Source organism: Phascolarctos cinereus, unplaced genomic scaffold (assembly GCF_003287225.1).
Source record: "Phascolarctos cinereus isolate Bilbo 61053 unplaced genomic scaffold, phaCin_HiC Scaffold_81;HRSCAF=619, whole genome shotgun sequence".
Taxonomy (NCBI): domain Eukaryota; kingdom Metazoa; phylum Chordata; class Mammalia; order Diprotodontia; family Phascolarctidae; genus Phascolarctos; species Phascolarctos cinereus.
In genome coordinates this window covers 44,008-57,377 of record NW_027556202.1, presented here as the reverse complement: position 1 = coordinate 57,377, position 13,370 = coordinate 44,008, and the positions used below count along the sequence as shown (strand labels likewise).

The 13,370-nt window shown below is 37.0% G+C and overlaps 1 protein-coding gene across 1 annotated transcript; it reads left to right on the top strand.

The window, feature by feature from the left end:
- Positions 1–441: 441 nt before the first annotated feature.
- On the top strand, positions 442–10,774 carry LOC110204064 (sodium-coupled monocarboxylate transporter 1-like). The gene is made up of 7 exons (XM_020980415.1): positions 442–500; positions 2,246–2,312; positions 3,307–3,393; positions 4,230–4,441; positions 4,993–5,096; positions 7,973–8,052; positions 10,467–10,774. Exons 1-7 carry the CDS (start codon positions 442–444, stop codon positions 10,587–10,589), a joined length of 732 nt encoding a protein of 243 aa, XP_020836074.1. The 3' UTR covers positions 10,590–10,774.
- The last annotated feature ends 2,596 nt before the right edge of the window (positions 10,775–13,370 follow it).

The window sequence follows — 13,370 nt, the reverse complement described above, 5'->3', positions numbered from 1 at the left end:
TCTAACTAGATAGAAGAATGAAAGAAGAGCTGAAATAAGACTGAATGAAATTAGAACACTTGGAAAGAGAATACACAACATAGAAAAGAAGGTAGAAAACTTTACCAAATAGTGAATTCTTGGAAAAATAGAATGGATCAAAGAATTAATATATTAAAAAAAATTTATTAAGTGCTTACTACATGCAAAGCATAAGGGGACACAAACAGAACAGTAAATCAGTCTCTGCTCTCAAGGAGCTTACATTCTAGTCTGAGAGACAATACATATGGAAGCATTCAGCTATAAGTCAGATGGTTCCATAGTCCTTAGGGTTCAGAAGCCTTTAGAATGGATATTTGAATGGTCCTTAGGGTCCAAAATCCTTTAGAATCCACTTAGAATGGATCTTTGAATTATTTGCTATTAAGCATAATATGTGGTTTTAGTCCTGGTGTGGCCATGATAGGACTGAGACCAAGGGTGGAATGTTGTAAGCTTTATTACCTGCAGCAAAGCAGGTAATGCCTCTTCTTTAATGCCATTCCACTTGATAAATTCATATCAGCTTCTGATGCTGAACCTTTGAACAGCATCGAGGACTTTGGTGACAAGAATTTCTTTTTTAGGTCTCCAGTAGCTGTGGCTGTAGTTCCTAGATGAGCAGGTTGAATCTCTGTGATGGTTGCTTCTATGGATGATGGCTGTAGGCATTGAGCTAGAAGCATTGTTATTTCTCTAGGCTCTCGGATTCAGGTTTCTGGTCTGTCTCTAGTAGAGTACAAAGAGAGCCAGTGGTCAAGCAGGTAGGGGTGTTTTGGCTTCTCTGGAACACATTGCCTCCTGTGTCCCCTTCAGGGTGCCTTGTTGCTTCAGCTAAGCTGACTTGACTGCTCTGTATGTGGAAGTTGGTTGGAAGTTGGGAGAGATGGCTGACTCCTCCACAAGAATTGCTTTTTAGGATGATGGCTGTGAGGGTTCATGTGGAAGCAGGACCAGTGGTCTGAGGGTTATTGCCACTCCCAAGGATCAATAATTCAATGAGACAATAAGAAATACCAGAGCAAAGCAAAAGACCAGAACAGAAGAAAATGTTAAGATATCTACTACTAAAAACAATTGATATAGAAAATAGGGTATGTAGAGATAGTTGCTTTAATTTATTTCTGCACCAAATTCTTTGAGTATGTGTTGGGAGGGGTGTATATACAACACTTTTTTTCTAGTTCAAATAAGAGTGAGATTTGTAGGATTCCTGCTTCTACTACCCACATTTTTATGTTTGTATAGTTCTTTTCAGAAATACATCAATTTGAGAGATAATAAGATCCATTCAATTTTGAGTCATTCTTTCTCTACTATATTCTTCTGAGAGAGGTAGGGAGAGGGATACATGAGATACTAAGATCATGTAAGAAACAGAATGTCAATAAAGACATAAAAAATTTAAAAAAAAAGAAAGTGGACTTGTGATCTCATTGATAATGATGACTCCTTGAAAGGATACAGATTATTTTATTTTATTCTTTTTAAAGGCAATTGGGGTTAAGTGACTTGCCCAGGGTCACACAGTTAGTAAGTGTCAAGTGTTTGGTCTGAGGCTGTATTTGAACTCAGGTTCTCCTGACTTCAGGGCCGGTGCTCTATCCACTGTGCCACCTAGCTGCCCAAGGATACAGATTATAACTGATTCATATTTGCTCCCCTAAACCCTTAGTCAGAAAATTTAGATTTTAATATTTTAAATATTTAATCCAATCATAGCAATGCCAATGTTAGAGAGTTTCCACATGGTAAGTCTCTATAAAAATAAAATCACAAATCTAATCCTTTCTCTCCTTCTTCCCTGACATCTAGTTAAACAAAGTAGTTTTGAATAAAAGTACTCTGTTACTGGTAAACTTAAAAAAAAAAGTGACATTAAGTTTCCCTTAAGTACAAATGTTTGTGAAGGATTAGACTAATAATAGTCCATAGGCTTAGGATCTCCACAGTTAATTCCAGGGATTCTTTACTCAATATAATCTAGTGTTTCAACTAATCCTTAAGCACAGCACAAGGGTTTTATTTATCATCTTTGCACATTGCTTTTCCTATAGGAAACACACACCCCATTTTTAACCCCTTTGCTTGCTTTGATCTCTCTGGCCATCCTTGGACCCAGTCTGATCATCACCTTGTTTGGAAGCTGTGATGAATGTATTACACTGGGAATATTCATTAGGTACGTTAGGCTCTAAGCCTGACTTTCAATCTGTTCCCCCAGGTGTGTTGTTTGGAGCTCTGTGCATGGGAATGGCGCCCTGGCATCGCTTATTGGGTTTTTGTTACAGGTAAGAATAGACCTGCAGTTCTGTAGTAGGCTCAGTGGTGAGCAGTCACCCTTGCGTTCCTTTTTTTTTTAACCTTAATTATCGATTAACAAGCATTTATTAAGGGTCCTGTATGTGTGAGGCACTGTGCCAGGTGCTGAGAATACTAATACAATATATATAATAGCATAATAAAATTATGCATACAAACAAATTAATATACAATATAAATATATACTGTGGCTATTAAAATGTTCGATATAGTTTCTGGGTAATTTAATCATTTTATTAATAAGGCCACCATGTTTATTAATAAAAAGATGGTTATATGACCATCTGTCTTAGACCAAAGACATCTCATTGTTGTGGGCTCACAGTTCATATGCCTTTCAAAAAGTAGTTGTTCCTGAAGGGTACCACTCAACTCTGATTGGTTAACACAATGTGGGGGGTGGGCTATATTAAAATGAGAGTCTTGGGATACCCGAATTTTGGTCAAAGAGACATCAATTTCCATATTACCTGTCTCGACAAAAGGTAGAATCAGCACTTCCCCAGACCTGTCTGAGCAAACACAGTGAGCAGGAATACACACATTAACTCAAACTGAGAATTTCTTTTATTGTCTGATTAGATCTTGGCCTGAGTAAATCTTTAAGAGAGATTTCTCACACTGGTTGCTTTCTGGATGGGGAAGTAGAAAAGGGGGAAAACCCTGGTTCTGATTCACTAATTAGTTATTAAATACAATAGAGAAACATTCGTTTCTCACAATACATTATATTTATGTGTGTGTATATATAAATGTATGTATGTATGTGTGTCAGTTGTTTAGAAACATTTACCAACACACCTGTATTCACTGACCTCCATAAAATCCTTTGTTTCCATTTTAAGAAAGCCAGACTATTAGTATATCTCTACCCTTGTTTCCTCTCCATATTGGAGACGTAACTAATTGTTTTGAAAGTGGGGATCTTACAACTAATTTGTGACTTTTTTATTCTGTCCTTAGGCAGCTATCAGTATCTTTGGTATCATTGGTGGGCCCCTTTTGGGTTTGTTTTCTCTGGGCATATTGACTCCCTTTGTCAACTCAATGGTAAGTATAAAGGATAAAAGTGAACATAAGATCTTTCCCTAAAGTACAGTGTTAATTAGCAATTTTTCTCACTGGTAAAAATGTAACCCATGATAGTTCATGTTGGTGGCTTTTCTTGGAGTTTAGAAATTCTTTTGTTGACCCAACTGGGATCATAGAATAACAAAAAAGTCCTTTAACCTCACATCTGTAAAATGGAGCTAATCCATCATTTACTTGTGCTGCAATTCCCTTGTCTGTAAAATGGGGATAATAATAGTACCTATATCCAGAGTTGTTGTGAGGCTAAAATGAGGTAACATTTATAAGGCACTTTGCAAACTTTAAAGCATTATATAAATGCTCAGTTATTATTATTATTATTAACATTAATACTACTGTTTTTTTCTTAACTATTCTATAGGTTAGTTGTGAGAAACAAATGAGATAATATATAACAAAATTTCCTATCCAAACTTACCAAGGAATGGTGATCAAGTCTTTATTTGCAGACCTCTAGCATGGGGGAACCCACTATTCCCCAAGGCAGACCATTCCATTTCGGAATAGCTATTTTGTGAGAAAGGTTCTTTTTTTTGTGATCAATATCCTACCCATTTCTTTTCCTTTCCAAAAAGAACTATTTCTGATGTGAGACATACAAATTTAGAGACATCTCCACTCCAAATATCATTATGGACAGTTAGTGTCTGATTCGTGGTAGAACCTTGCAAGATCACACAGTCGGACACATTGTACCTTGACCCCAACGTAGTGATATCATTTTGGTCCTTTTTGAGAATGAAGGACAACAGCCAACTAATTTCCTGACTCTCAAAAGCACTTCTGTTTTGCAGGGAGCATTCGTAGGTGTCACTGCTGGATTTGTCATTTCCCTTTGGATTGGAATTGGAGCTCAGCTCTATCCCCCCCTTCCGGAGAGGACTTTACCCTTGAGACTCATTACCGATGGCTGTAACATGACTGACTTCCACCACCAGGGGAACTGGACCACAACCACAGAAATGCCATTTTCTACAAGTACTTTGCAGGTTCATAGTGCCGAAAGGTATTGAAATAGGTTTTAAAATGTTGTTTAAAAAAAAACCCAACAACTACACAAGGTACAGGAAGAAGAGAGAAGACTTCTGGGAAGCTCACAGGATTTTGAATTAGAGTCTTAGGTTTAAATCTCTGCTCTGCCATTCACTAGCTGTGTGATGTTGGATAAATCACTTAAGGTCTCTAGGTTTCACCCGTAAAATGAGAGGATCAGACTCAGTAATGTCTAAGGGCACCATCTACATTTAAATCTACAGTCTTGTAACATATGCTTTAGACTGATGATGCTTAAATACCTTAATGGATTTGGCATACTATCTATGTTGGAATGTTCTAGAACAATGCAGATCCCTGCCTTCTTGTCCTGCTAACTTTTGTCTCTGTTGACCAATCAGTTTCACACTGGGGCATGCACCTAAAAGGGCAGATAGAGTTCTTCCTCTCAGTCTCTTAAGATTTCATGGATTCCATGGGAGTACTTGGACTGTCCATTGCTTGTACCTCACTCTTGCCATGAGAGTCACAAACAAATAACAAAGCTCCTTTTTTCCCTTCTAGAACTCCCCTAATGGATAATTGGTATTCCTTATCATATATGCACTTCAGTACCATTGGGACTTTGGTCACTCTATTTGTGGGAATCATCATTAGTCTCCTAACAGGTACCTGTGTCTAATTACTGTTCATTTGAGGTAACATTTACGCAGCAATTTATAGTCATTTGTTTTAATTATTTTTACTACAGTTTTGTTGGTAGAACATATGAATTATTCCCTCCAATGAGATAAATATTTATTTAGTGCTTACTATGTGCCAGATACTATGCCGAGCAACAGGTGTACAAATACAAGCAAGCATGACAGTCCCTGCCCTAAAATATAAGAAGCTGACATTTCAGTGGCATGAATTGAATAAAACATTAATAAAACTAGGAGCTATTTAAAAAGGAAAACAAAATATATAAAGCCCTAGGTAATTTGATTTTTTTAAAAAACAGGAAAACCAAATTATCAGTATCAAAAATAAAAAAAAAGAAATGAAGGTTATTCTGAGAAACTTTTGACAACTATATACCAAAAAAAAAACCAACCCCAAAACTCTGAGACAAGTTAAGTGAAATGAATGTGTACTTAAAAAATGAAAAAGTACTCAGATTAATAGAATAAGAAATAGAGAATGTGAGCAATCCACTATAAGAAAAACAAATTGAATAAGCCATAAATGAATTCCCAAAGGGGGGAAAACCATGGGACCAGATGGATTTACAAGTAAATGCTAACCAACATTAAAAGAACAATTAATTTCAATATTGAACCGTTTGTAAGGAAAAGAGATCTATTAAATTCCTTCTATAATGCAACTATAGTCTTGATATCTAAACCAGGGAGAGTCAAAACAGAGAAAGACAACAAAAGACCAATCCCTAATGATACTGATGCAAAATTTTCAAATAAAATATTAATAAAATATTAGCAAAGGAGCTACACTGACATATCACAGAAATCACACATCATGACTAGGTTGGGTTTATACCCAGAATGCTGGGCTGGTTCAATATGAGGAAAACTATTAATATAATTGGCAACATTTTAATGGGATGAGACAACACAGAAAAAGGAAGTAGAAAGGTGGGGTAGGGAAGAGTGGGGTACCTAAGAAGGGGCAAGACTGCTGTGGAGGAGTAGGAAAACAAATGTCAGGGACAGGATTTGAACTCAGGTCCTCCTGATTCCAGGGCTGGTGCTCCATCTACTGGGCCACCTACCTGTCCCATAAATGCTTTTTCATTCAAGTCATTTCTTACTCTATTCACTCCTCTATATTGTCAATCAGACAAGCACGCTACTAATGTTTCCTGCTAGACTACATATTTACAGGATGAAAACAGGGCATTCCAATGAGAGCTGATGTTTGCTACTAGCTGTGGCAGAGTAGAATACTCTTTTTGATTCATTTGCAGAATGTCACCAAATATAAGGATACAAATTAGCTTTCATAGTACTTGAATTTGGGTTTCTGTTGGCTGGTTGCCTGTAATGCCTTTTTTGTAACAGTCTAAGTAATATTCTTTCTTTTCCCATTTTCGCAACAGTAAAAAGAACCATGCTATAACATTTGATCTAAATATAGTCTCCATAGCAATGTCTATGGAGTCTCCTTTTCATACCCCAATATAGGAAACAGATCTTAAAGGAGTAGCCTTCAGATTTATGGAGGTGAGAACTTTCTTCTTCCTGGCTTTAAAAATTCCAGTTGAGGAGTGGAATCCTGAAGCATTGCTTCTCTGTAATGCCAGTAGAATTAATCAGAATATAAACAAACCACCAGAACCTAAGGTTTCACCTTTAAGTTTTGGGGCTTCCAGATTATCAATGTGTAATTTTAGAATGAATAGAGAAAATTTAGCTTGTGTTTTCATTGACTAGGTAACTCCAGAGAAGGTAGTTGGGGCTATTTTGGGTTGTCCAATGGAAAACAGATCAGCTTTATCTGCTTGGTCTCAGAGGGAAGAAAATGGGGAAGGAGACCTTGGGCTTCATATAAGTAAGAACTTTCTGAAAAGTAAAATCACTCAAACATGGGTTGCTTTATGAGGTTCCCTGAAATGGAAGGTGTTCAACTTCCAGCTTTGATGAACATTTCAGTGCAATTTAAGGAATACTAGAACATGAGGATGTACAGAAAGATGGACACAGAAGGTAAATATGACAGCCCAAACTTCGAGAAACTGATGACCTATAGTAATAGGCAAAATAAGACATGTACACAAATAAATGGAATACAATTTAGAAGATGGTAACTATAAATAAGGGAGAGGTCCAAAGCGTCAGAAGAAATCTGAGGAGGGAGAAATGATTTGCTGGGAATATCATAGAGAGGAGTCATACTTCATGTAAAGGTTGGATTAGGTGACTTCCGAGGTCTTTTCCAACTCTGTGGTTCTGTGATGCCAGCTGGTCTTGTCTGTTTTACCAACTTAAGTTTTTTCTTATTCTGTCCTAAATCTTTTTGAGCCTTGGTGTCTCTGAGACCCTTGTAAAAAACCTGAAGTAAAACATCATGTCGAATTTTGTTGATCTCTTAAAAGGACTTTAACACAGTTTAAAGTAACCAGTAAAAAAAAGAGTTTAAAAAGTTAAAAAAAAAAAAGAGGGACCAGTTACAAAGTATTCCTGCTGGGCAAATTATGCTGAGAGACGTGGTATTTCTAACTTTTGCAAGGGAAAATAATCTGGAAGCATGCACCTCAAAACAAAATATTCACAAGGACTTCAGACAGTTCCAACTATCTCATGAGCTTAGGGAAATAAAGTCATTAAGTTACCCTAGATCTTTAGACAACACCCGCTGTTGTGAAGTGCCTATGCTCTCTCTAGTATTTAGAAAGGCATGCTGTGTGTCCTTTAAAACCTACAAAACCACTGGACTTCATTAAGAGTTACAGATTTCCTTTCGGATTAGAAATTCAAAATTGACTTTGTTTCACAGACTAACTGCAATTATGTTTTCTAAAATGCAATGTCTATGTTTTTTTCAGGAGGAAGAAAACAGAGTTTGGATGACAGATTCCTACTGACCAAAGAAGATTTTTTATCCAACTTTGACTTTTTCAGGAGGGTATGTTGCCTTTAATTTTTGTTACATAGATACCTGTGTTTGGTAATCATGTCCTAGCTTTTTTTCCCCCCTTGGAAATATGAGGAAAAGAAACAATTAATGATTTTCTGATATCTCCACCAAAGTTTCATTCCAATGAAGTGAAGGTGACTCTCAGAGGTTAAAGACAATGCCAACGGAATGGGAGCTCAGGCAGATTCTATTAATAATGGAAGACTTGGTGCCTAGAGTCCAAGGACCAGTTTAGCCAAGTTTATTTCATCATTAGAAAGCTGGCTATCAGATGATGATTTTTTCAATTATATCAACTTATGAAATCATATATTAAGGGTATGGAAACACATGGCATATCATAGTGAAGAGAACCACCTTTGGAGACAGGAACACATGGGCTTATGATGTACGCTGGGAGCGTGAGCCTAGGGAAGTCTTTTACCCTCTCAGTGGCCCAGGCAGGTCTCTAAAACTACTGTTGCAGAGCGGCTGAAGATCTGAGTTAGTAGAGGGAGTTTCTTCAATAAGAATTCCCTACACCAATAAAATCACAAGTGTGGACCTCCCTCCCCAATAAATTAAGGGGTGGCCAAATTATACCTAGAGGGAATATCTCTTCATGAAATAACTTGTGACATTTAATGATTCATGTCTGTTCTGCAGTATTCCCTTGTTAGAATAGGAAATTCATTTAAGGAACTTTTCAAAGAAGTAGAGCATCTAATGTGGAAATAGTATGATTGTATGTGTATAACCTATATCAGATTGCCTGCCATCTTGGGGAGGGGCGAGGGGAGGAAGGGAGAAAAAAGTTTGGAACTCAAAATCTTACAAAAGTGAAGGTTTGGGACAGCTAGGTGGCGCAGTGGAGAGAGCACCAGCCCTGGAGTCAGGAAGACCTGAGTTCAAATCTAGCCTCAGACACTTGACACTAGTTGTGTGACTCTAGGCAAGTCACTTAACCCCAATCGCCTCATCAAAAAAAAAGTGAATGTTGACAACTTTCTTTACATGTAATTGGAAAAAAATTAAAAATATTATAAAAAAGGAAGTAGAACATCATAATTTTAAATTGTGTATATACACAGCTTCCCTTCCTCTTCCTCCTGCCATTCATCCCTTAGTACCTTATCATGCTAGGGAGGGAATCCAGAATTCTCAGACCATAACAATGGTGTACAAACTCTGTCCCTTTAAGACTTTGAATTAATTAACTAATTAAAATGAGTGAATTTAAATTCTTAGTTTGAGAATTTAATTACTTTGCAAAAAAGCAACTTTTTTCCCCAAATTGTGTCAAAATTGAATAGTTGCTTAGTTAGTTCCCTTCCCTGCAAATAACTATCTGATTTCACAGTTTAAATTGTCCTTCTGGAGTGGCTTTGAGTATGGTTTGCTGTCAGGTGTTTGTTTCTGTCATCCAAGGCCAGCCTTGCTAAATTCAAAGACATGCTTCACCAGAAGGGTGGAGGTGATTTTTTGTGGTCACAGCCGTTCACAAAGACCACATATTAAAGTGCATAAAGGCGGAGATGTGCCAGAGACAGTTCTTTCTGGTTTAAATTTTCAATGTTAAGAATTGGCACCTGGGAAATTCACAGGCACTGTAAATTGGGGCTTTATTTATTGTTGATTGTCCTAAGAAAGTGTTGCAGAAATCGAAACAATTCTGAGGCACCACATCACACCTATCAGATTGGCCAACATGACAAAACAGGAGAATGGTGAATGTTGGAGAAGATGTGGGAAAATTAGAACATTAATGCATTATTGGTGGAGTGGCGAACTGATCCAACCATTCCGGAGAACAATCTGGAACTATGCTCAAAGGGCTATAAAAATGTGCATACCCTTTGTCCCAGCAATAGCACTTCAAGGGCTGTATCCCAAAGAGAACATAAAAATGGGAGAAGGACCCACATGTACACAAATATTTATAGCATCCCTCTTTGTGGTGTCAAAGAATTGGAAATTGAGGGGATGCCCGTCAATTGGGGAATGGCTGAACAAGTTGTGGTATATGAATATAATGGTTCTAATTCTTCTTTATAACACGACTAATGTGAAAATATGTTTAATAGGAATGTTATATGTAGAGCCTATATCAGATTGCACACCATCTTGGGAAGGGAGGAGGTGATGGAAGGGGAGAAAATTTGGAACTCAAAAGCTTATGGAAGTGAATGTTGAAAACTAAAAATAAATTAATTTGTAAAAAGTGTTGCAGAAAGTGTTAATAATACAGATTAAACTTAAAAGCTTGCATTAAAAATTTTTTTTTTGGACAGCAGGTTGTTAAACATTTACTAGCACACCACTCCATAGGGAAGTTGCAATCTGCACTAGAGGAGGGAATACCTACACAGATGAAAACCAATAATCCTTGCAATTTTGATGTAATCATTTAACTTTTCTTTTAGGAGAAACTAATCTTAAACCCTCAGCCTCACACAAAGGAAGATGGTGGAATTGATAACCCTACCTTCAGCTACACTGAAATGTACTCCACTGCTGAGAGCAGAAAAATCAGTGGGCCTTGTTGATGTAGGATGAACTGGAGTGGTTTTGTTTTTAAAAAATACTTTCCAAAATTATTGAATTGAATTTAGATTTTGCTTTAAAATACATCTGGTTTGTCTGCCTGTTTTTGTTTTTGTTTTTCCTTTGGCTTGCTTTGACTTTTAATTGAGCTGTGTTTTTGAGATTTTGATAAAGCCTTGCCTTATAACTGCCTCTGTTGTATTATTGATCTTTCCAGAACAACCTCCTTTGGTCCTAATGCCGACCTCCCCCCACCCAGTTCTCCCATGATAACAAAAGGGCCATGTCACCAATAGTTTGGGATTTGCTAAATCAGAGCATACTTATCATCCAAAGTGTATCGCCTTCCAGAGGTCAGATCATTCCACTACATCTAACCAGACTGAAGCCCTTGAAAGTCTAATTTACAGTTATTTAAATCTGGAAAGTTTTCTAATGCTCTAAACCAGTGGCCTCAAATTCAAATCTAAATTCAAATAGAAAAAGGGGCAACAACTAATCCATACATAAGGATCCCTGCTGGCCACATACTAACTTAGTTTTAAAATGTAACATTATCCATATTTTATTGTATTTTTTTTATTTTGTAAAACATTTTAATCTGGTTCCCTGAGAGTGTTGTGTGGTCCATGTAGCCAATTGGCTGAGTGTTTGTCACCTCTGCTCTAAACAATTAGGATTTTTTTCTCTTCAATTTTTTCTTACTGAAAAATTACTCATTTAGTTTAAGAATTTAGTTACTTCGTAAGAACATCAACATTTCTCTGAATAGTGTCAGAGCTGAGTAGTTGTACATTTAGCCTTCCTCCCTTTCCTCTCCTCTTCTCCCCCCCCCATCCAAGTAAGGATCTCATTGCAAGATTTTATTGCAAAATATCTTTTTCTATAAGAGCTGCAAAAGGTATAACTTGAGAAGGGAGTAGAGTTATCAAATTATTTAAAATTAGATAACTACATATTTGAGAGCCCATGTGGTTTAGTGGAGAGAGAGAGAGCTGGCCTCAGACTCAGAGAGAGAGGTGTTCTTGTCCAGCTTCCGTCACAAACTGACAGGGTTCAATTTCCTGATCTGTCTGTCCAATAAGGGAGTGGGACAACATTGCCTCTGAGGTCTCTTCCAGTTCTAGAACCATGATCCTGTCAATGTGTTGTCTGTGTGACCATCATTTCATCTCTCAATGCCCACTCAGTGCTAAGACCGTTTATTGCAGAGTGATGTTGATCTGCATCAATTAAGAGGGTTTCTTTCACTAGGAATTCTCTGTATCAATGAAATCCCAAGTCTGTTTCCATATGAGGCACCGTACTAGCAATACAAAGAAAAAAAACAAAATAATCCAAAGAGGACTTCATGTTCTTTTGGCATATGCAACATATGCCTATATGCATATGCAGGATGTAACAATTTAGTAACAGGCACGTGCATCCAGTAACTCAGTAATTCTTTTTTTTGTGTGTTGGGTTTTTTTTTTTTGAGGTAATGAAGGTTAAGTGACTTGCTCATCGTCACCCAGCTAGCATGTAGCTGAAGCCAGAGTTAAACACAGGTCCTCTTGACTACAGGGCTAGTGATCTATCCACTGCACTGCTTAGCTGTCCCTAATTTGGTAATTCTTAAAACCTGTCATAATGTGGTATGATTTGAGAATTAGAAGGCCTTCCTTAGTTCTAATTATGGCTCTGTCAGTTAATGTTGGTGTGATCCTTGAAAATTCACTGAATTATATAATCTTAGCTCCAAGTTTCCTCATTTGTAAAATGGAGATAATAGCATTATACTAGTTATTTTACAAGGCTATTTTCAGGAGTGTATTTTCTTTGAAATCCACAAAGCACTATAGAAATGTAAGCCATTATTATTATTATTATTATTATTAGTGAATAAAATTCCAGTGTCAATCTCTTAACAATTTTTGAAATATGAAATTTTACATTTTTTTGACAAATCATTCAATTGAAATCATCCCAAGCTATTTATCTGGCCAATAAATATGGCCACAGTGCCATTATTTCACAACTTTTCATATTCAATGCATACTTGTACCATATATCTAAGTATGATCCAGTTTTGACAAAGAAATTAAACATATTTATCATCCCCCTATTTTGTGTGTGTGTGTGTGTGTGTTCTTTGCTAGGCAGTGGGGTTTTGTGACTTGCCCAGGGTCACACAGCTAGTAAATGTCAAGTGTCTGAGGCCAGATTTGAACTCAGGTCCTCCTGAATCCAAGTCTAGAGCTCTATCCACTGCACCACCAAGCTGCCCTCCAGCATCCCTTTGTTATTTGAACTGAGTATAAAGTAATTATGAAATACACATGTCATAGGAGTGTTAAAGCTATAATTCTCGTCTACACAATTCTAACCAAGGAAAAGAAGATTCCATGATGATGATGATAAATAACCATGTAGTTCTTAATGGCTTGCGAAGCATTTCATATATATGTATATTACGCCATTCAATCTTCTGAGGCAGGTATTGATACCCTTCTTTTACAGATGGTAAAATTGGGGTTGAGAGGTTAAGTAAGTTGTCCAGGGTCACATAGCTCACTCTGTCCACTAGCTCAGAGAAGAGTCTACTTCTGGAAATGGAAGTGAGTTAAACATAAACCCTAACAAAAGTAGAACTTGTGAATGCAACACCTTTCTTTTTTAATTTTGGTGTCTGGTGGACAAAGCCAAATTGTATCTGTATTAGCTACATAATCACTACGTTAGGGACATCTAAATGCCATAGAGCTTTTAGGTGATGTTAAAAGCATTGAAGATTTTCTGTAACT

What these genes read in the sequence shown, in the direction of transcription:
- LOC110204064 (XM_020980415.1), top strand. Translation starts at nt 442, where the DNA reads ATGATAGGACTGAGACCAAGGGTGGAATGTTGTAAGCTTTATTACCTG. An exon ending in CTCCCTTTGTCAACTCAATG is followed by an intron (nt 3,394 to 4,229) that starts GTAAGTATAAAG and finishes TCTGTTTTGCAG; the next exon opens with GGAGCATTCGTAGGTGTCAC. An exon ending in CATCATTAGTCTCCTAACAG is followed by an intron (nt 5,097 to 7,972) that starts GTACCTGTGTCT and finishes TGTTTTTTTCAG; the next exon opens with GAGGAAGAAAACAGAGTTTG.